General features: G+C 42.0%; 1 protein-coding gene across 1 annotated transcript; it reads left to right on the top strand.

The window, feature by feature from the left end:
- Window positions 1-1,309: 1,309 nt before the first annotated feature.
- On the top strand, window positions 1,310-20,717 carry LOC139721814 (uncharacterized). Its single transcript, XM_071633137.1, has 16 exons — window positions 1,310-1,401; window positions 3,460-3,655; window positions 4,195-4,404; window positions 6,011-6,188; window positions 7,024-9,018; window positions 9,642-10,045; window positions 10,770-11,136; window positions 12,189-12,336; window positions 13,289-13,461; window positions 14,003-14,106; window positions 16,006-16,234; window positions 16,994-17,079; window positions 17,556-17,713; window positions 17,936-18,185; window positions 18,910-18,986; window positions 20,360-20,717. Exons 2-16 carry the CDS (start codon window positions 3,560-3,562, stop codon window positions 20,715-20,717), a joined length of 4,833 nt encoding a protein of 1,610 aa, XP_071489238.1. The 5' UTR covers window positions 1,310-1,401; window positions 3,460-3,559.
- Window positions 20,718-20,733: the final 16 nt, after the last annotated feature.

The following is a 20,733-nucleotide window of genomic DNA, read 5'->3' as shown; positions in this document are numbered from 1 at the left end:
CGCTCTGAAAAGAGCGTAATTACGCTTGCCGATAGCAACCATCTGAAATATTAATCCGATCTGCGATACGGTCCGTGATTTGGCTGTCGACGATTGCATTTGTTTACGTGTGTTTTCTTTGCTCTGTGCGATGAGAAGTGTGGTATCTTACGTTGTTCTCGGGGGTTTCGGGGGTGTCCCCCGAATAATGTAGTTCTAGATCCTGACGGTGCTAGTCTAGATTAGCCGTTAAAATTTACCCGAATTTACGATGAATACTCACGTTTTTAGGAGTTGAGAATAGTCCGTATCCTAGAAATCGATAGCAATTTAGGTGAGACTAGAAAACAATCACTTATCTAATTGCTGGTGCTAGCTTACAGTAGAGCTTACGCAATGTGTGGGTGCTCGTGACAGCCCACCATGTTGACTCTATGCAGTCGTACAACAGTACCTACACACAACAGCTTATGATGCGTACGTGTGCAGTGGTAGCGCGTATTGAGTCTGCAGAACGCGCGCATGTTTACATAGCACAGTGTACAATACGTATAGCAGTTGAGTGCGCACATGTCTCTTGACAATACGCGTATACGCGCTGCCTTGCCAAACTAGTGTGTAGTGTGATTGATCGTGAATGACTTGTGTCGAAAAGAGTGAAAGGAAGAGCTGCCAGCTGTGATGACGTCATCACGTTTAAAATAGTTCCGTCAAAATCGGCTCAATTTTCTTTATCGACGATTTACTCGAGTTATCTTGATTTAGAGCAGTTTTCCTCCGAAACCACTCAATTTTCATAAAAATTGTGTGGTCACCCTACTTTTTGACGGCCGTTCCGTTCCCGGGCTTTTTGGGGGCCCCAGACGACGGGAAAGACGAATTTCAGCCCTTCGGGCTGAAATTCATCTCTAAGGGAGAGCCGCCGGAGCTTCGGCCCCGCCTCCGGCGGCTCTTATACGCACCAATATGCTAATTTATATAACGCAAAACCGGTATTCTGTAATTTCCCCGCTGTCAGCAGTACCTAACTCAATAAGAGGAATTTCAAGGTCCATATCTGCAGCAGCATATGGTAGGAAAAATGGTGTGCAGCAAGACAATCCACCTGTGCTCTGTGCCTGTGTGTCTGTGCTGTATATACCGGCAACGTGCATGGTACCAGTACACTAGCATAATATTAATACACTACACACGGTGACTTTGTTTCGCTGCGCGCGTAAATGCCGACTTTCCATGAGAATCGATGAATGCATCATCATACAATGGGACCAGCGATAGGAAATGTTGCCTTGGTTTCGTGTACGCTGCTGATGGCAGGCAGTGATGGTGTCTCTTTACTTTCGGCATCCAAACCACCCGTCTTGCGGCTAATTTTTCGAAGTTTTGCTCTCAGTCAGAGAGACTTGAGTCTTCAGATTTTTGGTAGGATAAACTGAAGCTTCTATTTCATATGATTTTTGTTTCATTGGTAAATCACTCGACGTAGTCACCTGTCGGTGCGAGTTGTGTACTCGTAGTCGTAGTACGACTCGTTCACTGCACTGTGTTTCAATATTCACCTGTCGTCGGGCACCCTGCCTGCGGCCTGCTAGGCCCAGTCATGTGCTAGATTTGATATGTGGTAACACTGCTGAGTTTGGTTATTCACCTAGACATTTGCTTGGTAGTAGTACTAGTGCATGTATTCACCTGTATTCACCTGTCTTGTCGGGCTTCTGGAAAGACCTTGTAATGCCCTCCCACTTTCAGCAGAATTCCACTGTATGTCAAACTTGAGTATCTCGTCTTCTTTCTTGCAGTAATGACTAACAGCTAGGGAGTAGTAATCCTATTGAGATGATCGAGTAATGTATGTGAACTTAAATGTACTTCTTTGACAGGAATGCATCTAACTTACACTGTACTTTACTTCAAGTTCAAGTTCAAGTTCAAATTTATTTCCATTCTTCTGACTTGAATTTGTTATTGTTAACTGAAGTTGCTTCCACAGCTGATTTTGGTAGCATGTTCCAGTGAGATACATTGTACCCTGCAGCAGTGCAGGGCCTGTGACGTGAGTAGAGTTGTTTTTCCTGATGTTCAGATGTTTCTGGATCTTGAAGTTGTGGCCCTGAAGATATACTTTCTCATCTTTTGTTTTGAAAAGCTTAGAACAGTTGGTTGGTGTTAGTGAAGCCATTCATGATTTTGAAGACTTGGATCATGTCACCTCTGAGTCTCCTGTGTAGGCAAGAGTAGGCAGATTCAATTTCTCTAATCTCTCAGCATATGGCAGATTATGTAGATGAGGTATTATCTTTGTTGCTCTTCTTTGAACTTTTTCTGTGGTGCTTATGTCACGCTTGAGTTGTGGTTATGTTCCTTTTTTTAAAATGTGAGCTTTCAAAAATCATGCCATTGTTTGTAATGTTTTGTATGCCTATGGCTTATGGGATTAAAGTTTCTGAATTCATAAAAATTAAGTGAAATCTTTGAAGTTGAATTTTTGTCATTTGTACAACTCTAATTTAATTGCACACTTTTTCAGAGAATGGCCTAACCCCGGGGCACTCCTTGTACACAGTTATACTGTGGGAGCGCCCTGAGTCAAAAGAGTGCTATCTCTGTACGTTGAAAAAGCAACACATATTTTCGCGCCACGATAAGTTTCGTAATTTACCAGCAAAAGGCATACTTTTATAATGTACGTCATTTCTGACCTTATTCATCCAATACGTTCACTTGTTAATTTCCACATTGATCCCATGTAGTCTTGAAAAAACGTTTTTCTACGAGTTCATCTCCATACATCCCGTTCAATCTTTGGCTTTCGATGCAACCGTTGCGTAGGACTTTACGCATGAGAGTCGCAATGATTTTAGCCTTTGAATAAGGCCCTTTGGCTGCGCGCTGTGTAGTGGCGAGCGAAAGGGGTGGGATTTGTCATGCAGCAAGAGTGCCTGGTCAAAAAGGCTACAGTGCTACCAACTCGCGCAAGCGCAGAGGTTTCAAATCCCGTCTTCGTGAGCAGTTGTCGATCTGGGAGATCCCTGCTGGCCGAATCATTTACAGTGTAGTCATCGATTTAGACAGAAATGGACTAGTAACAGACTATTACGTTCGGTGTATCCTTTTGTCAATAATTGCAATACATCAGTAAGTATTCATATTGACACATTTTTTAGTATTTAAGGTGAAATTTTACAGCGATACTACGCCTTCCCAGATCCCAAATCCTACAATGCGCAGCCCCAACGCATTAGGACTGGTCGCAGTTAAGAATGGCCTAGCGCGGGGCGCTGTAATTAGCAGTAACACGGTACATGTTGGGGTGGCTGGTGCAGTTAACAATGGCCCTGTAAACTGATCAATTATGGAATTTGCTGTGTGCGGATTATGTGTGAAAATTGCCCATTTATGATCCAGTCTGAAAAAAATACTATTCACTTAATCATTATACGATTTGCTATTGCCAGAACCTATATCTTGTTTTGAATACAGAGAACATCAGCTCTTAAGATGTAACGATAGCCATGCAAAAGCAGTGCCAGTGTGTACGTCTGATCTGATGGCCTGGACAATACAAGAGTGACTTTTCATCATGATGGCAGGAGACATCCCTTTGCGCCAGAACTTGAGCGTCACAAGTATTGCAGAGTTCAGCGAGCCGATCAGTGAGACAGATGAAATTGAAAGTGTAAGTGTGCATCAAAATATAGGCTATTGATAAGGGCTCATGACTATCATATGAGTTTACACAGCAGAATAAGTGAGACAAAAACCAACTGAAAAACAAATCCCAAAAGAAAGTCGTGCCATATATCTTATGTGGTAGGCATTGCCTGCATTTCGGTATGGTAGCTAATAAAAGTATCTGTCACCAGCATGTTTGAATTGTTATCACAGAATCATACATGTAGGTCAAACATTTATCCTTTATCATTTATTTGGCATCTATTCCAATTATTGTGTATATTTGGCACTGCATCCCTTATTTACTTCATGGACAACTTTGGCAAGATCCTATGCAAGGAGTGAGAAAAGAAAAATGATTGTGCGTCAAACACTGTGTTATCATTGTACATTATTATCACTGTTTCATATATTAGAACCAGTAATTATCATCATCGTCATCATTACTCTCATTTTGAGGATCTCCCAGCAATAATGGTTCTTGACAATACCATTCACAGCCACCTGCATGAACATAATGTGTATTTCCATCTGTATTTAAAGGTCCGGCAACTGCAGAAATTGGGAGACAAAGCATTCAAAAAGAAGGACTATGGAAAGGCCTCAGCATACTACAAGGAAGCGCTGGAGATCGATGCGGAAAATGTACAGCTCCTGTCAAAGAGGGCAGTGTCCAACATAGAGCTCAAGAATTACCGGGAAGCGAGGCTTGATGCCGATGTTCTTGTGAAGCTTAACCCTCATGTTCCCCAGGTGAGACATGAATTCAACATGTTCTCTTTTCCTTTCAGACTGCCAGCTTTAAAGGGGGAGTTTTCCCAAATATGTATGGATTGAGTGAATACAGGAATATTAGTAGAACACATCAGTAAAGTTTGAGACAAATCTGACAATCTCCAAAAGATAAGAGTTTTTAAAGTTTCTGTGCTGACATTGCTGGATTAGAAGACTACAACAGTTTGTGACATCACTGCAGAACAAAGGTATAAAGAAATTGTCAAGAGAATTTTGCAAAATGTCATTTTTTTCGCATAGTTGAAGAGCATTTGACGAACATTGTACTTCTTTCAGAAAGTGGGGATAATAATATTACCCTTAACATATGTCAGCATCAAGTCAAAGAAATGTTCACTTTTTATTTTAAGAATTTAAACATTTTGTGGAATTCTCGTTACATTTCTTAAAACATTTTTTATATCACCGTTCCGCGGTCACATCGCAAATTTTTGTAATCTTCTCATCCAGCAATGGCAGCACCAAAAGTTTGAAATTTCATAACTTTGGTACAGATCATCAGATTTTTCTCAACCTTCACAAATATGTTTTACTGATATTGTGCATTCACTTAATCCACAAAAGTTTATTTTTGAAAACTTCCCATTTAAATGGAACAAAACTGGATGGAATATGATTAATTTGATTTACAATGATCAAAACTTGATGGAATATGATTAATTTGGCTGACAATGATCAAAACTGGATGGAATATGATTAATTTGTTTTACAATGATCAGACTTGAGCAATCAAGAGAGATTTTAATGAGCGATACCAGATGCGTTTGATGCAGAGTCTCTCAAAATCAAGGTCAAAATGTTTTCAGTAAGATACATTGTGTGAAGTGAAAGATTGTTTGAGTGAAATACTGACAAGACTGAAGGATGTATCTCACCGGGATTGAAACTAGTTCGCGACTAGTTCGCGACTCCAGATTTTGCTAGTTGCACAGACGTCTCCGCGACGTCTCCGAGACATCTCCTGAAAATTACAGAGTCTCTGAGGAGTCGCAAGAAATTTAAACATGTTCGATTTTTCACGAAGTCTCCGCGACGTCTCCAAGACATCTCCATCAGTTGCGGAGACGTCGCGGAGACTAATCATATCCGCGACTGCTGAGACGTCTCCACGATATCTCCGCGATGTCTCAGAGACGTCTCAGATACGTCACCGAGACCTGCTGGAGACCAGAAAAACTGGTGAGAGGTCACGTCTCCGCGACTCTATTTGATGCTGTTTGACCTACTTTAGAAACCACATGACCCATCTGCTTGCTGACATCCTGCCTAGATCACGTCAGGTGATCCTGCAACGGCTCCATCATATTTGACATTTTTTGACACCTGCCATAACTCGTCTCAGAGTCGTCTCCCTAGTGAGACCGCAAGCCATTTCTATGTTGGAGACGTCTCCGTGACTGCTGTGACTGATAAATTGGAGACGTCGCGGAGACATCTCTGTTGGTGAGATACAGCCTGTAGCCACAAATTGTGCTGTGATAATCAAAACATGCAGGGGGAAGAGAGTGAGTGTGTGACAAGGAAGTGGGCAAATGGCAATATATTTCATTCACTTCACTTACAGGGGCACTATCTGTTGGCCGTGTGTCTTGATAACCTCGGGGAGTATGCTGCAGCTATCACAGCTTTCTTGCGGGCTGTCAAGCATGATCCAAACCATCAGTCACAGCTGGTTGATAATGTAGCCGTAGTGGCAGCAAACTTGTGTCAGTTCTCTGATGATGTCCTTCAGACGTTGGAGGGTGAGTTGAAACTTTTACATCCCAAGAAGTCCAAGCTGAGTGATAATGATAATAATAATGATAATGATATTAATAATAATAATAATAATAATAATGATAATAATTTCAATTCAATTCAATTCAATTCAATTTATTGATTTCATAAAAGCAATGCAGCCAATATTTGTACAATAATCAGATGGCAAGGAAAATCACGAAAAAGCCAGTGGCTTGAAGATTGTGATTCCCTGATACAGAAGTACATTAAAAAACAGATTGGCATGAAAATACAAAATACAAAATGTTACATAATCACTAGATACTCAATAATAGACAAAAATACACATGAAAACAAACAGAACATACATAAATACAACACAAAACAGAACGTCATGAATATATAATGTTCCATTACCTTGATAAAAACGTAATTAATCATAAGATTCAAAAATAACGGTAATAATAATGGCCTATTCTAAAGCACTGTCAATAGAGAAATTGAGAGTTAAATATTGTCAATCCACTGCGTTAACCTACATGTATGATAAAATTTTAGAACTGCCTTTGCAGTGTATCATGCACCAAGTTTAACACAAGTATCTATTTAGAGTGGGAAATACGTCTTTTTGACCAGATTTCAATCCATCTGTGGAGGTTTCGCAGTATGACGCGATTAGAATGCAACGTTCAATAGGCAAAGAGCTGTTTGAAATGTAGCTTGATCATCACCTACATTGTACACACACTCTAATGACTAATATCTGAAGAATATGATGTTGTCAATCGCAAATGTCAGAGTTGTGTAGAGGTGTACAGTATCCCTCACTTTTTATTCATTTCAATTTTCCTAATCCAGATGCGGCTCCCGTGGATAAGCTGATGCTGGTGGCTGAGTGTCTGTATGAGTCTAAGCAGTACATTGTGTGCATCCATGTACAGCAGACCATCCAGGACTTGAAGCAGACCAGTGTGGAGGTCCGACTCAAGTCCCAGTACCTCCTGGCTATGTGCTACCAGAAGCACCAAGAGCTGGACCGAGCCCTGGACCACTTCCACGCCCTCCTGGTCCAAGCCTTGAGCCACAAGAACAACATCTACGAGGCCTCGGCCTACCACAACTTGGCCCAGCTCAACCTTCGTGTGGGACAGATTCAACAGGGGATACTGTTCTACGAAAAGCTTCTCTCCATCTGCAAGGACTTGAAGACGGAGGATGGTGGGGAAGATGAGTCAGGGGAAGCCGAACACGTCAAGGACAACCTTGTTGGAGACAAACTACAGAGGCATGTCCACGAGATTCTGACGAGTGCATACAGAGCAGCCTCAGATCTCTCACAGGCCCTCTTCCATGCGGACCAATACCTGCACACGACCGTGAGCGGGGAAGTCAAGAAGGACCAAGAGGTTGTTGGCAAGGCTTACCTCCTGGTCGGATTCCTCAGAGAAGGCGTTGGAGACTATTCAACAGCCCTCAAGCACTACCAGGAGTACTTTGCCATCAGCAAGGCCAAGAGTGACCGTGTGGGCATGGCCAGGGGGTATGGGTGTCTTGGCCGAGTCTACCACCAGCTTCACAATCTCACCCTAGCCCAGTCATACTATGAGCAGGAGCTGGCCATCGCTGAAAAGTGGAAGTATTTTGAGATGGTCGCTGCCGCACTCAAGAGCCTGAGTAAATTGTTCGACGAAAGAGGTGAGCACGATGAGGCAGTCAAATACTTGGAGAGGTACCTGAGGGTGAGTCGAAAGTTGGATGAGTTTCACACAGAGTGCGAAGCTCTGATGGACATTGGGGATTTCTATCTCCGTCAAGATAGGCTGCTGCAGTCAGAGCACTACTTTGAGCAGGCCTATGGCTTGGCAGAGAGGACAAAACTCTCTGAGCACAAGCACAAGGCTGCCTCAAAGCTGGCAGGGATCCTCGTTCAGTCTAACGAGGAGAAGAACTTGGAGAGGGCACGGTTTCTCTGCCAGGAGAGCATCAGATTTTGCGAAGGACTTGCCACCATTCACGAGGAGGAAGGCAGTGTATTCCCCCAAGAAATGAAGGAATGTCTGAGGCAGAGTAGCGCCATTTTGAAGGTCAGTCTCTGCAAACTGAAGAGAACTATTGAAGCACTTGAGCATGCAGAGGCCTTGAATAGCATTGAATTCCAGGATATACTTGCCAAGCAAGCCAGGAACGGTGTCGTTGAAAGGTACGTTTCACTGGATTTCCAGGACATGTGCAAACTCGTTAACTCACAGTCAAGTTCTGTCCTGTATTATGATGTCACAGACTGTGGTGTCCTTACATGGGTCCTTAAACCAAATGAAGGATGTGTTCAGTTTGTCCTCGAGCTTCCGACCAAAGGAAAGAAATGCATGCAGCACCTCCACAATCTCATTCATGCCATTTATTCAGAGGAGGGCGGTCTTCAGAACATGTATGATTGTGAGTACAGAGCGCTCCCCATGTTGGACTCTGAGACACACCAAATGCAGATGTACTTCAAGTCCTTATCTAAACAATTCAGAGCTTCTCTGAAACGCCCAGCGAAGAAGACCAGTAATGTGACAAGCCCGCCTGCATCTGAGGCCAGTGAGAATCCCCTGAGAGTGCTGCACGAAATCCTCTGGTCGCCCATCGCGGAGTACGTTTCGGAAGGTGAGGTCATCGTCGTCTCGGACAGCATTCTGACTGAACTGCCCTTTGACTCGCTGATTGACCAGAGTGGTCGCCAACTAGGTGAGACTCATCGGGTAACAGCTGTTCCTTCACTGAAGGTGCTGCAGACTGTCATCTCAAACCAAACTAGCGTCAATAACATCTACTTGACAGACTCTGTGGATGACCAGGCATCTCTTTCTGGTAAGTTATATTTTTTTTTATTTCAGAGGGCAGACGATATGTCAGTGAAGTGTGATATATTTTTTAGAATCCTCATGATAGGAAACAATATTTAAAAGACAGTAAGAGTTTGAAAGTTATATCTTGGACAAAATGACTTCTAGTGTTACTATAATGTGCCAATATTGACATCAAAATTCTATCTCTTTTGTAAAGACATAAAGCTAGTTGAAAAGATATCAATTGTGTAATGTACAAGTAGCCATCACTACTTCATTTTCAAAAATCCTCATATAGGAAACAATATCTAAAAGTGAGACAGTAAAAGTTTGAGAGTAATATCTACGACAAAATGACTTCTAGTGATACTATAATGTGCCAATATTGACATCAAAATTCTATCTCTTTTGTAAAGACATAAAGCTAGTTGAAAGATATCAACTGTGTAATGTACAAGTAGCCATCAGTACTTCAGTAATGATTATATTATCAGGTGGATGCATGAACAGTTTGGGTTTCGTTTTTCCACATTTGGTTTCTGAATGCATGTTGAAAGTGAGGAAAGCTAAAGGAACAAGATTTGTTTGATCAAATGCAGTTGCACTCTTTATACTCTCTCTCTCTTTCTCTTTTACTTCATACAGGATTTTCTCAGACAAAGTCTGACCCTACCAAGATCTATCTAGACCACATGAATCGGGTGGTCATACCTCAGTCGAGTCGGCCTCATCAGCCCGTCCAGGACTCTATCCGGGTGGCACCGGAGATGGCTGCTACCCGGATGACCAACCCAACGATCGTGGCCTTTGACACAAACTTCTGTGACAGGATTCCAGATGACAGGGACCCCGTCGCAGTGATGGAAGAGCGGCGAATCGCGGGGGCGTGTGCCCGGGGAAGCACATTGATCAGTGAGACGTGGAGTGGGGTGGAGGTGCCCTCCGTTAGGGATGGGAGAGTGGGTACCTTCCGGCAGAGGGAGGGCAAGGCAGGGGTCATCGTCATGGGCAACCCAACTCTTCCAGAAAAGATGAGGCTTCATGGCAAGGTAAGGATAGATGATGGCATTTATTCTGCCCTTCCCATGTCCCATTTTTAACTAAATTTGCTATGAAGTATGTAAGATATATTTATCAAAATGGACATTGAGAAACGTCAACAGTTACAATAGAATAGATTGTACGTCTGACATGTAATACTGTCAATCTTGTGCTTTGTAGCACCACAAAATGATGATATTTCTGAAAATATTAAGCAGTGTCAACACCCAGAACTCTGAAGCTGAGAGAATGATTCGATTGGTCAGACAAGAAAAGCTTGGACTTAGCTACCAGGGTTGTGAATGAAGGGAAACATGGATATTACTTGTAGCAGTTTTGGAGTAATAGTAACAAAGCAAGATGTGGTGGTGTGAACCACAAGTAAAACAGCAGAACTAAGTTGGAAGAAAGGATTTGTATTTGTAATCCGTATTTCATATTTTTCCTCTATTATGACTTTCTGCAATTTCTGAACATTAATAGGAAAGAAAAAAGAATATCTGAGAGACTACCTGGCCATCTGTTCTGAAAAGGAAAATGAGCTATTGCAGTACAATTCAAACTTTTAACGACATAACAGAAGAAGTCTGAGAGTCAAGAGTCACAATGTTAACCCGCTGAGGACAGGCTGGTTTTGCTCAACACGCAATTCCCATAGACACGTGCCTGAGTATACTCTCGACTTGTCTTCAACGAGTTAAGGAGAATTGCTTTGCATTTCTTTTATTCCAGACTTGGAACTCTCCTCCAGAGCTTGCTGTGGCCCAGATGGAAGTCCATAAGATAGCAGACTACCTCAACACTGATCCATGGCTGGGTGCCAGTGTCACCAAGGATGCAGTCCTGTCCAAGTTGCCCCGGGCAACCATCATCCACCTGGCTCTGTATGGATCATGGGAGGAGGGGGCTCTGGTCTGTGCCCCTAACCCCACCACCCAGCCCCTGGAGGATGGGGAGTATCAGGAAGAGGCCTACCAGCTCAGGTTGCAAGATGTGCTCGGGATGCGGCTCTGCAGCCAGCTGGTGGTTCTCAGCTGTTGCTATGGCAACAGGCATCGCCCATTCGGCCTCAGTCTTCCTTTGGCCTTCATCGCAGCTGGTAAGTTTGTTCATATGGAGTAGATGTAGTCCATATTGACATGAATACCTTTACTGTATACCCCATAGCCATGGTATCAGATTTAAGTCTATTCTTAAAGCACACAAAAAATGCCTTCATATTTCATACTTCTATAGGAGATGTTATTTTTGCATACAGATATTTTTGCAAATGGGGGTGGGGAGCGTCGCAGACATTTTTCATAATTTTTTTTTTCTTTTTTTTTTGCGATTTTGACTTATAGGCTGATATAAGTGCCTAAATGCATGTCCGTTCACAATATTTTAATGAGTTTTTATATTCGCGGCCCAGCCATTATTTACTAAATGTGAAAAAATAACAGCTTTTACAGTAGATAGAAAGGAGTAATTAGCAATAGTTTCCTAAAATCTTAGACCCAACTTTGATCACTCAACTATATCAATGTCAAAAGAAAGATATTATTCAGAGGGGTGAAGGTTCAGGTGTAAGTTTCTTCAGTTTGTCTCCCTCTACAAATTGAATTTGTTGAGATTGCAACAGCTGATCTGTAAATTAACAAACATGTCGGAAAAAAGGAACCAGTGGGACTCAAACCTGTCATCTGCTGCTCGACACTACCACCAAGCTGTCCCTGGTTGCCGGCAGTGACATGATGAACATGGAACAAATACCCAAGCTCCAAAATTCTGACATTGTTATGTTGAATAGTCCAAGGAGGAAAAAGGCATATTAAATGAAAGAAAGATATTTATTTATTCACAGGGGTGAATCTTCAGGTGTAAGTTTCAATTTGTCTCCCTCCACAAATAATATGTGATTTTCAGAGGGAGACAAATTGAAGAAACTTAAAACCTGTATATCTGTGTTATTTCCCGTACATGACAATATGTCATTTTCAATACAGGACATTAGTCCACACACACAAATCTGTGTCAAAACTCTGTCAAAAGCTGAAAATGCACATGTTGTGACACCCAGCTGTAATTGGGCATTTTTAAAGCATACAGCACTAATCATCATCATCCTCCTCAAGTTTGGACCACAACCTTTCCATTGACTTCATCCACCAGGTGCCCAGTGTGTGCTGGTGATGCTGTGGGCCGTAAGCGACCTAGTGAGGGACAAGTTCTGGCACCACTTCTACATGGCCCTTCAGGAGGGCACCATGGTGTCCCATGCAGTGTACACAGCCAAGCAGGCCCTTCGACAGGACAACAGGTAACAAGATAGAGGTACATGTGTTGGGGGGGGGGGGGGGGGGAGTGGAAGAAATGGATTCAGAAACAGCTAGATGCACTTTATTAAAACCTAGCTAAAAACCTAACTAAACTAAAACCTACTCTAACTAAAACCCCTCTTTTTTTGTGCTACATTTATTAAAATCTATATACTAAGCTCTGAACTAACACCTTTTATGTCTACAAATGGAATATATATAGCAAGAAAAGGGAAGGGAGTGAACAAAAAGGCGGGGGTAAACCCTGGAGTGATTTAGTGAGCAGTTTAATTGTAAGCTTTGGACCTTTATGTGCCAAGGGACTTAGCCCAATCTGCCAGGCTTTTTCCTCAGTGTTCAGTATTTCAAGCTTTATGTATACTGAAAAAGTGGAAATTTTCGCAGTGTTGAAATTTTTGCGCATCTTGCGCAACCTGAAACTAGCGCAAAAATAAAAGCATGCAAATATTTTTGCTTGCCATATGTTCCAGTAGTCGATGTCTTGATTCAGCGGAATTAAAAGCACGCGAAACTCTTCTCAGCTCGCCCAGCGCGAAAAACTAGTCACGCGAAAATATCCACTTTTACAGTAGTTGCAGATTTGCAAGCCCACTCAGGTGTAGTGATGTGCCTCAGTCTAACATGGAGGCCACAGTTACACAAGAAGGTAGAGTTAGGAATAAAGTTAGGAACAAAATACAGTAGGGGTTATTAAGAAACTAGTATATTTTCAGTATTTGCAGGGCCATGATTACACAATAGGGTGGAGTTAGGAATAAAGTTAAGAACAAAGTACAGTAGGATTTAAGAAACTATTATATTTTCAGTATTTGCAGGTGTTTTCAAGATTGCATTTCTGTCACTTGATGTAGTATTATGAAAGTTTTTTAAGTAAGATTTTGTACTATTGACTATTTACTGTTTACTTGTTTTTTCTTCTTTCTTTCCACAAAGATTTCAAGATGCCCGCCACTGGGCAGCGTTCCACCTGATCGGCTTTGACCAGTACATCAACCTGATGACCATCAAGCATGCCCTCATTGACCACCAGCTGAATGAAACCGAAGGGCACATCCTCAATGCTATGAAGGAGAACGCCCTCAATGTTCGGGAAGACGATCCTGAGGGTGAGGGAGAAATTCTACTTGATGTCTGTTTGTTGTGCCTGAAGTCAATTCTTCACTGACAAAGATTAATGTAGGAATGGTTTGTAAATGTGCTTGAATGTGATATTCATGTTTTCTGTAGTAAACTGCTTCTTGTCTTCTTTTTGCACATTATTGTGATGTGTTCATTTTTTTTTTTTTAAAGCAGCAAACTTTTGAAACACACAAAAAAGCTAACTGCCACATTAATGCATGCAGATTATGTACAAATATATTTCTTGAGCCAAAAATATCCTCTGGTGTATGAAACGACTTGTTTCTTACCTTTCTCTTTGCAATGTGCCTCTTACATTCATAGTCCATTATGAATTATAGAAATAAGTCAGAAAAAAAATCTCATTATATAAGTGATGCATCCTTTCCTTATAGTCTCATTTTCCTGTATACCTTTTGCACTGGTAGTATTATAATGATGAGATCTAGATATAAATTGGAAAAAAAAAATGTTGCATCTCATGAGTAAAGTTTATGTTTCCATACACTTTCTCTTCTCATTCTCCAGAGGAGACCGAGTTTGCTCTAATCAGGAAGTTATGTGGCCATCTGTCTGCTGCCCTCACTCATCACGTCCAGCATCCATCCGTCCTGCCCTGCATCCTCAAACTGGTTCGTATCATTGTGATTGACCCGTTGAAGACTAGTCCCGAGTGTACTGTAGATCGAGGAATGTTCACATGCATTTTAAGTTCGTAAATTTCCCAAGAACCAAGATTCTTGAAATTAAAATGCATGTGAAGGCTCTTGTCTACACTATATGCATTGAATGCCAGAGGCACTTCGCAAAAATTTTATGCTGTGAAAAAGGCCGTCGGCTCAAATTCGTGAAAATTTCATGCTGTAAAATATCATGTCTTACAGTACTCGGGCAGATGTCCATAGGAAATGCATGTTATTGCAAAATCTGTTTGTCCTCGACGGGTTAAGGTTAGGTTTAGGGTTAGGGTTAAGGTTGGGGTTGGGTTTGGGGTAAGGTATGGCTTAGCGTGTGGTGTAGGACTAGGGCTGGGGCTTAGGTTAGGATTTGGGATGGGGTAGTGTTGGCATTAGGGAAAGGTCAGCGTTAGGTTTGGGACTGGCATTAACGTGTTGAGGACGGACTGATTTTGCTACAACACATATTTTCCGAACACCTGCTCAAGTATACTTGGGACTTGTCCTCAACAGGTTAGGGATAAGGCTAGGATTGGGTTAGGGTTCGAGTTTGTTTCAAGTCTGAAGTCATAGGATAACAAAATGAGGGGTAGGTTAAGCGTTTAATTTTGGGTTGGGATTAGGAGTAGGATGGGGACTAGAGTTAGGGGTGGGGTAGTGTTATGGTTAGGATAGGATAAATTCTGGGTCTGGACTGCAGTTAGGATCAGGTTAGAGTTAAGGGGTGCTAGCAGTAGTGTTAAGGTTAGGTTTATGATTAACTCTTTATGTGCCATGGTGGAAACCCCCTGTGTGCCACGTTATTCTGAGACACGAAGGTAGTCTTGCTTTGAGAAAGAATTCTGTTTTTCCAATTTGTATAACTTCTACAAATTTCTGTTAAGCTGGACATAATAGTGAACAAAGTTAAAGAGGAATGCCAAACTTTGCTTCCATATACAATGTATGACAATTCTATTTTAAATTTTTCTTTTGAATTACCAGTTGCTACATTACTGTAAAGGCATGACTTTTGCACATAAAACAGTGACAGAAACTTAGAATGTACACGCAAATTTAGTTGGGAACATCGCTTGATAGCCAATCACCACATAGAATGCAAGCCGTATATGTGAGAGGAACAAAAGCGCGAAAAACGCTTTGATTGTACCGCAGGATTAGCGATTTATTGATCGGTTTTAGCGGCTTTGTTTGTTGAGCAGAATATGCGAAGTTGGCACGCCGTCGACTGAGTCGGACGTGCGAACGTGGCACATAAAGAGTTAAGGTTTGCTTTGGAGTTGGAATTCTGATAAGGATTGCGGCCAGGGCTAAAGCTAGGGGAAGGGTTAGAGTTGAGGTAAGTGGTTGTATCATAATGTCCCTCCATTGCACTGACCCTAAGGGAAACAGACCATTGAAGCTGACTGTTGCTCCAAAGTACCAGAGTCAAACACACCCTTGCTGTGTTGTGTAAAGAATAAAAAGCAACTGAATTGAACTGTTACTCCCCTCTCCACCCAACACAGGAGTAAGCGAGCAAACAAAGTTTACAATGGTACAAGTTTGAGTGAAGGATGGTAGCCAATTTTTATGTGTAGTATTTGTTGTTTTTTGTTACTTTTTTATCAGTTTGTTTGTTTTGTTGTTGTTTTGTTGTTGTTGTTGTTGTGTTTTTTTTTTTTTTTTTGGGGGGGGGGGGGGGGGTCTTTTCAGTCCTTGTCTGCAAATCACAACCTGACACAAGTTTGCATAGTTTACAGATCTGTGTTTTGTGATTGGTATCAATTGCAAAATACGCCATATCTCCATGTCAAGAGAACTGGCACTACATATCAAAAAATGGTTGTCCTCCATTGTTCCCCTTTCTCACAGCTCCAGCAAGGCAAGGTGATCCTCGGCGACCACGCCCAAGATCCGCCCCCCTCTTGCATCCTTCCACCAGAAGTCTTAGCCTCACCAGCTGCCATCCCGCTCCTCACTTTGCTGGGCTTCCACTTCCAGCCCAAGGGTCCCACCAACAGTGAGCCCTATGTTGTCTTCCCCACCTGGGACCCTGACGGACTCTTCCCTCCAGCCCTTCAGGCGGTAGAAGCCATGACTGGTGAGTTTAACCCGTTGAGGATGGGCTGATTTTGCTACAACTCACGTTTCCTATAGACACCTGCCCGAGTATACTCGGACTTGTCCTGAACGGGTTAAAGCCTGCTACACACTGTTCGACTTTGCCACGATTTACCAGTGGTACAACCTTAAGACAGGAAGTGTGACATCACCAGCCTTGTCACTTTTCAGTTGTGCGACTGGGTCCTAGTGCCAGTAATAGAGATTTGATTGGACATGTCAAATTTTCATGACCAGTCTTTAACTTTCAGCCAATCACGATACAGTATAATGCAAGCATATGCAATTATGTGCATTGCATGCACTTCTATGCTCTTTGGTATGATGTACCAAAGCCAGAATGGTCGTAAGCCTACCTGTGTAGTCTGGTCATAAAGTGTGTGGTGTCGGGTCTTGCAGCTGGTTGTATTTTTATCTGGCCTGCCTCTCTAGTTCTGTGACTGGTCTGATTGTGTAGTGTGAGGCAAGCTTAAATTGATGAGTTTAGACAATTTCCTGTTTGGGGAGTATTGAGTATTTATAGTGGCAGTTCAGTTGTAATCAGATATTGATCTGAGTATTTCAGTATGTGTACTGGGTGAATGATAGTGCTTTTCATCAAAGCTGGGATGTTTAAGTAGTTTACAGGATAGAGTTAGATAACTGTGTAGTACTAGAGTTATGAGGCTGTTTATTCAGCTGAAGTTATGTCAAATTCACTTGCATGTGTTTGTCTTTGTTTTTGTTTTGTTTCCTCCAGATATTGCTGTCAACACAGAATGCAGCCACACTCTAGCCAAGGTCTTAGAAGTTCATGACAAGCTCACATCTGGCCTCATTGACTTGGTAAGTCAGGAAGTTCTAATTCATGAATTATTTAAAGAACCTTCTTTTGGAGAGTTCTGATATGATCATGTGAGAACTAGCAGAAAGTCTGTTAACCCTGAAACAAGTGTCAATACCTCACTCTCTCAACCAAGGAGGTCTTAAGGTGAGCCTAGTACCTCCTTGCTCTCAACTAATGTGTTGCAGTGTTTTCTAGCTTCCAAACTGCAGTTAGAGGTATCTGGAGATAACATAGATTTATAACAAAATAAGCAAGAGTCTTCATCTAGCAGCTCTCCATGAACTTGCCATCAAATAGGTTTAGAAGCAGAAAGTCATTAACTTTTGCTGACATCCTGTAAAGCAGCAATATCCCGTTTAATCTAAAATCTGTCAGCATTCCAGTCCTGTAACAATGTGAGTAGATTTGGGGGAATTTCTTTTTTAGACATATACATGTATATACAACCAAGTGAGCATGAATCTTTCTCTCGTAGCTCTCCATCACAAAGCACATGCCAGAGGTACAGCTGAGGGCAACAGACTCGGGCATTCAGAGCATGTGGGTGCAGAACAAGGCGAGGGCGCTGTTACATGCCATGGGTTTCCGACAGATCGGCAAGCTAATCATGTTTGATGGCAACAAGACCAATAGGTAAGTTGATCAATATTAGGTTCAATTCTTGATAAGCCTTTTTGTCCTTTTTTTTAAATCTCCTTGTTTTTCGTCACAGATTTCGATGTTTTTCGTCACTCAATCTATACATATTGAATCAGTTTCTTTCACAATACCCATTCCATTTCAAAACTAAGTGCATGTCGACAGCTTTACTATGAATAGAGAAGTCATCTGCTTTTTGTGCCTTTGGTTTCCAAGGAAACAATTGTTTGCTGTGCTCCAAGTCCTCTGTGCCATGTCTGGAGAGAAAGGCAAGAATATGCTGGAGCGATTGGACATGCGCTACCTTGGCATCGCAGCCAGCCGACTGGCCACCAAGTCCCCCAGGCAGTCGCCGGTCAAGTCGGCCCGAATCATGTCCAGCAGCACCATCCGGCTGACCACCCCGCCAGTGACAAAGGTCAACAAGCTCCGAACCCTGAACCCAGTCGTACTTCCTGGAAACAAGGTAGAGAGAGATTTGTTGATGGGGGCGGTCAAACTGTGCATGGTCACCCAGAGGTTCTCCCTACCAATTACTCAGGGCTAGAATAGTAATGGTCAGCATACATTCCTTCAGGGGTGACCAAGACCTGATGGTCAGGGGAAATCAGGTTTTAGTCTTTTCTTCGTATGCACTTTAGGTTTAAATGTGCAAGCTGGATGCCATAACTGGGTAGCGCATTCTACCGGTATATTCAATCCATTCGTTATAGTGTTGTGTTGTTAATTTGCTGTTGCTTGTTTGTAACATATCTAATTACAGAGATATATATTAATGATGATGAGTCAAAACAACATGAATATATTCTTAATGGATTTTGGTCCTATGGAATATGAGTATGTAAATATTTTCATAGGTGATTGAGGATAACCATGAGTGAAGAATGAATGAATATTTTCTTGATAGAGTGGTCAAACAGAAAGAATGACTGAGGTATATATACATGTGTAAGTAAATTTTTGTCAGTTTGGTTTAAAAGCTGAAAGGCATGAATGTATAGTGGGCTTGTATCATACAATCATACTGTGCTTTCCCTGCATATGTGCTTTTCTTTTTTTCGTCTTCTTCTTTTCTTTTCTTTTTTTTTTTTTTTTTTTTTGGGGGGGGGGGGGGGGGGCGTGTTCTCAGTTGTTTCTTAATGCAGTGGCTCTGATACGTACATTCTTCTTGCTCTTTGCTTTCTCTCTAGATGGAAATGTCCACTCCCTGGTTGATGGAGGAGGCTCACCCCCTGGAAGTCAGAGAGAAAATGAAGCTGGCAAACAGGTGAGAATCTGAGACATTTCATAGATAGATCAGTAAATGACAGGTTCAAATCCCACTGGCTCCTTTTGATGACATGTTTGCTCAAATTTGTGGATCAGCAGTTGCGATGCTAATAACCACTAGAAATGCAGAGGGTGACATTTGAATAAAATCTGTTATAGTACATCTTCTCCTCTCATGCAGTGATATTCTCTTTCTCTCATTTAATAAAACGCTGTTACTGTGTGTTGGTAATGTTCAGCTAAAAATACTCAAGGGATAGTTTCCCATTCTGCTAATCTGAGAGCAGGTCATTTAGAGGGAAAGGTAAAAACAGAAGTTTGACATGAATATTGCTGCTGGGCATTTCTATTTACATTACATTGTCCTACTCTGTCTATTAGTATACTGAAGGCCAACATTAGATATACACCGCAGTATTTCCTCCTCAGCTTCACACCCTCATGAATGCCTGTAAACACAAACTGATACTGGTGTTTTAAAAACAAGAGAGAGATTGCAGTAATGTGGTTTGTGTCATTACCAGAAATTCAACCTACTACTGGTGTACTACTTGTCCGTTATGCACAGAACCAAAATACGGCAGTTTGCTACGCAATAAATTTGACATCGGTCAGTTATTAGACCTAATCTAGATTTCATTCTTCTTCTTTTTTTCAGTAAAAAGCAAACAAACACACAAACACAAAAACTATGAATGACTTTGAGAAATATACAAGGAAGGATTTCTACTTTCTTTTTTCTCAAGACTGTCATGATTAATACTTACAAATGTGGAATAAAACGAGAGACTCCAACTCTCCCATTTTTGACGGGAGATCTCCCGCCGAAAACCCATTTTTGCAAAATCTCCCGTTCTCCCGCTTGAGATTTAATTTCTCCCGCTCTGGCTCTTTGTCTCCCGTTGGAAAGGATTTCTTACTTATTTCTGTAGTATGTTGAAAAAAAATAAGCCTTAGATAGCACCAGAGAGCATCTAAAACCCTAGGAACATCAACTTTGAGTCTCCCGTTTGCTAGGGGTTTCAGACGGGAGAATCTCCAGATCAGATGGTGTTTTGAGTTGGAGTCTCTGTAAAACATGCAGTTATGTGTGAAGAAACACCAAAACATTCACTGAGGAAATTGTCAAGAAAGATGGCAAAATGCCTTTTTCAAAAGTGAATATATTTTTTTATAATTTCTCATTGTTGAGAGTAGATAAATAAATGCTTTTTTGCAGGGGGGAGGGTAGTAAGGAAGGGTATCACAAATGAAATATCTGTCAGTGATGGCAAAGAATTGGAGAATTTTTTTTTTTTTTTGGTGCAGACCATCATAGAAATACCACATGACTGGACTGCATGACATTTTCTCTATCACTCTGCACAACAGTCTGCGGGAAAATCACATCAAGTTTGCCAACCGACTGAAGAGCAACAAGACGTGGCATCTGGATGGTGTCGAGCCGCAGGCCGACGAGGAGAGGCAGAAGTTTGGCCTTCCCCCTGACCGGCCCAAGAAGGTCAAGATGAAACCCAACGCCACTCCGTCCATGCCTCGAGTCCCCGTCGACTACGTCCAGCCGCTCAGCACGGAGGCGCTGGAGCAGCGTCGGGACTACGCGCATTTCATCGCGAGGGTCAGGTCAGTGGATCTAGAAAAGCGGCACCAGAAGTCCGTCCAGGAGCTGTTTCTACCCTATGTGGGCAAGGGTAGGGGTGGTGGTTTACAGAGGACTGAAGCCAAATGAACTTTTGACAAAGTGT

The sequence above is a fragment of the Diadema antillarum genome, unplaced genomic scaffold, assembly GCF_040938485.1.
Source record: "Diadema antillarum isolate AM-2024a unplaced genomic scaffold, OU_Dant_1.0 scf00000151, whole genome shotgun sequence".
Lineage (NCBI taxonomy): Eukaryota > Metazoa > Echinodermata > Echinoidea > Diadematoida > Diadematidae > Diadema > Diadema antillarum.
Note: the sequence above shows the minus strand (reverse complement) of the source record. Positions and strands in the feature narration are given on the sequence as shown.

Coding starts and splice junctions, on each gene's coding strand:
- LOC139721814 (XM_071633137.1), top strand. CDS start 3,560: ATGATGGCAGGAGACATCCCTTTGCGCCAGAACTTGAGCGTCACAAGT. Junction 3,656..4,194: donor AGACAGATGAAATTGAAAGT/GTAAGTGTGCAT, acceptor CTGTATTTAAAG/GTCCGGCAACTGCAGAAATT. Junction 18,987..20,359: donor AAAATGAAGCTGGCAAACAG/GTGAGAATCTGA, acceptor TCTGCACAACAG/TCTGCGGGAAAATCACATCA.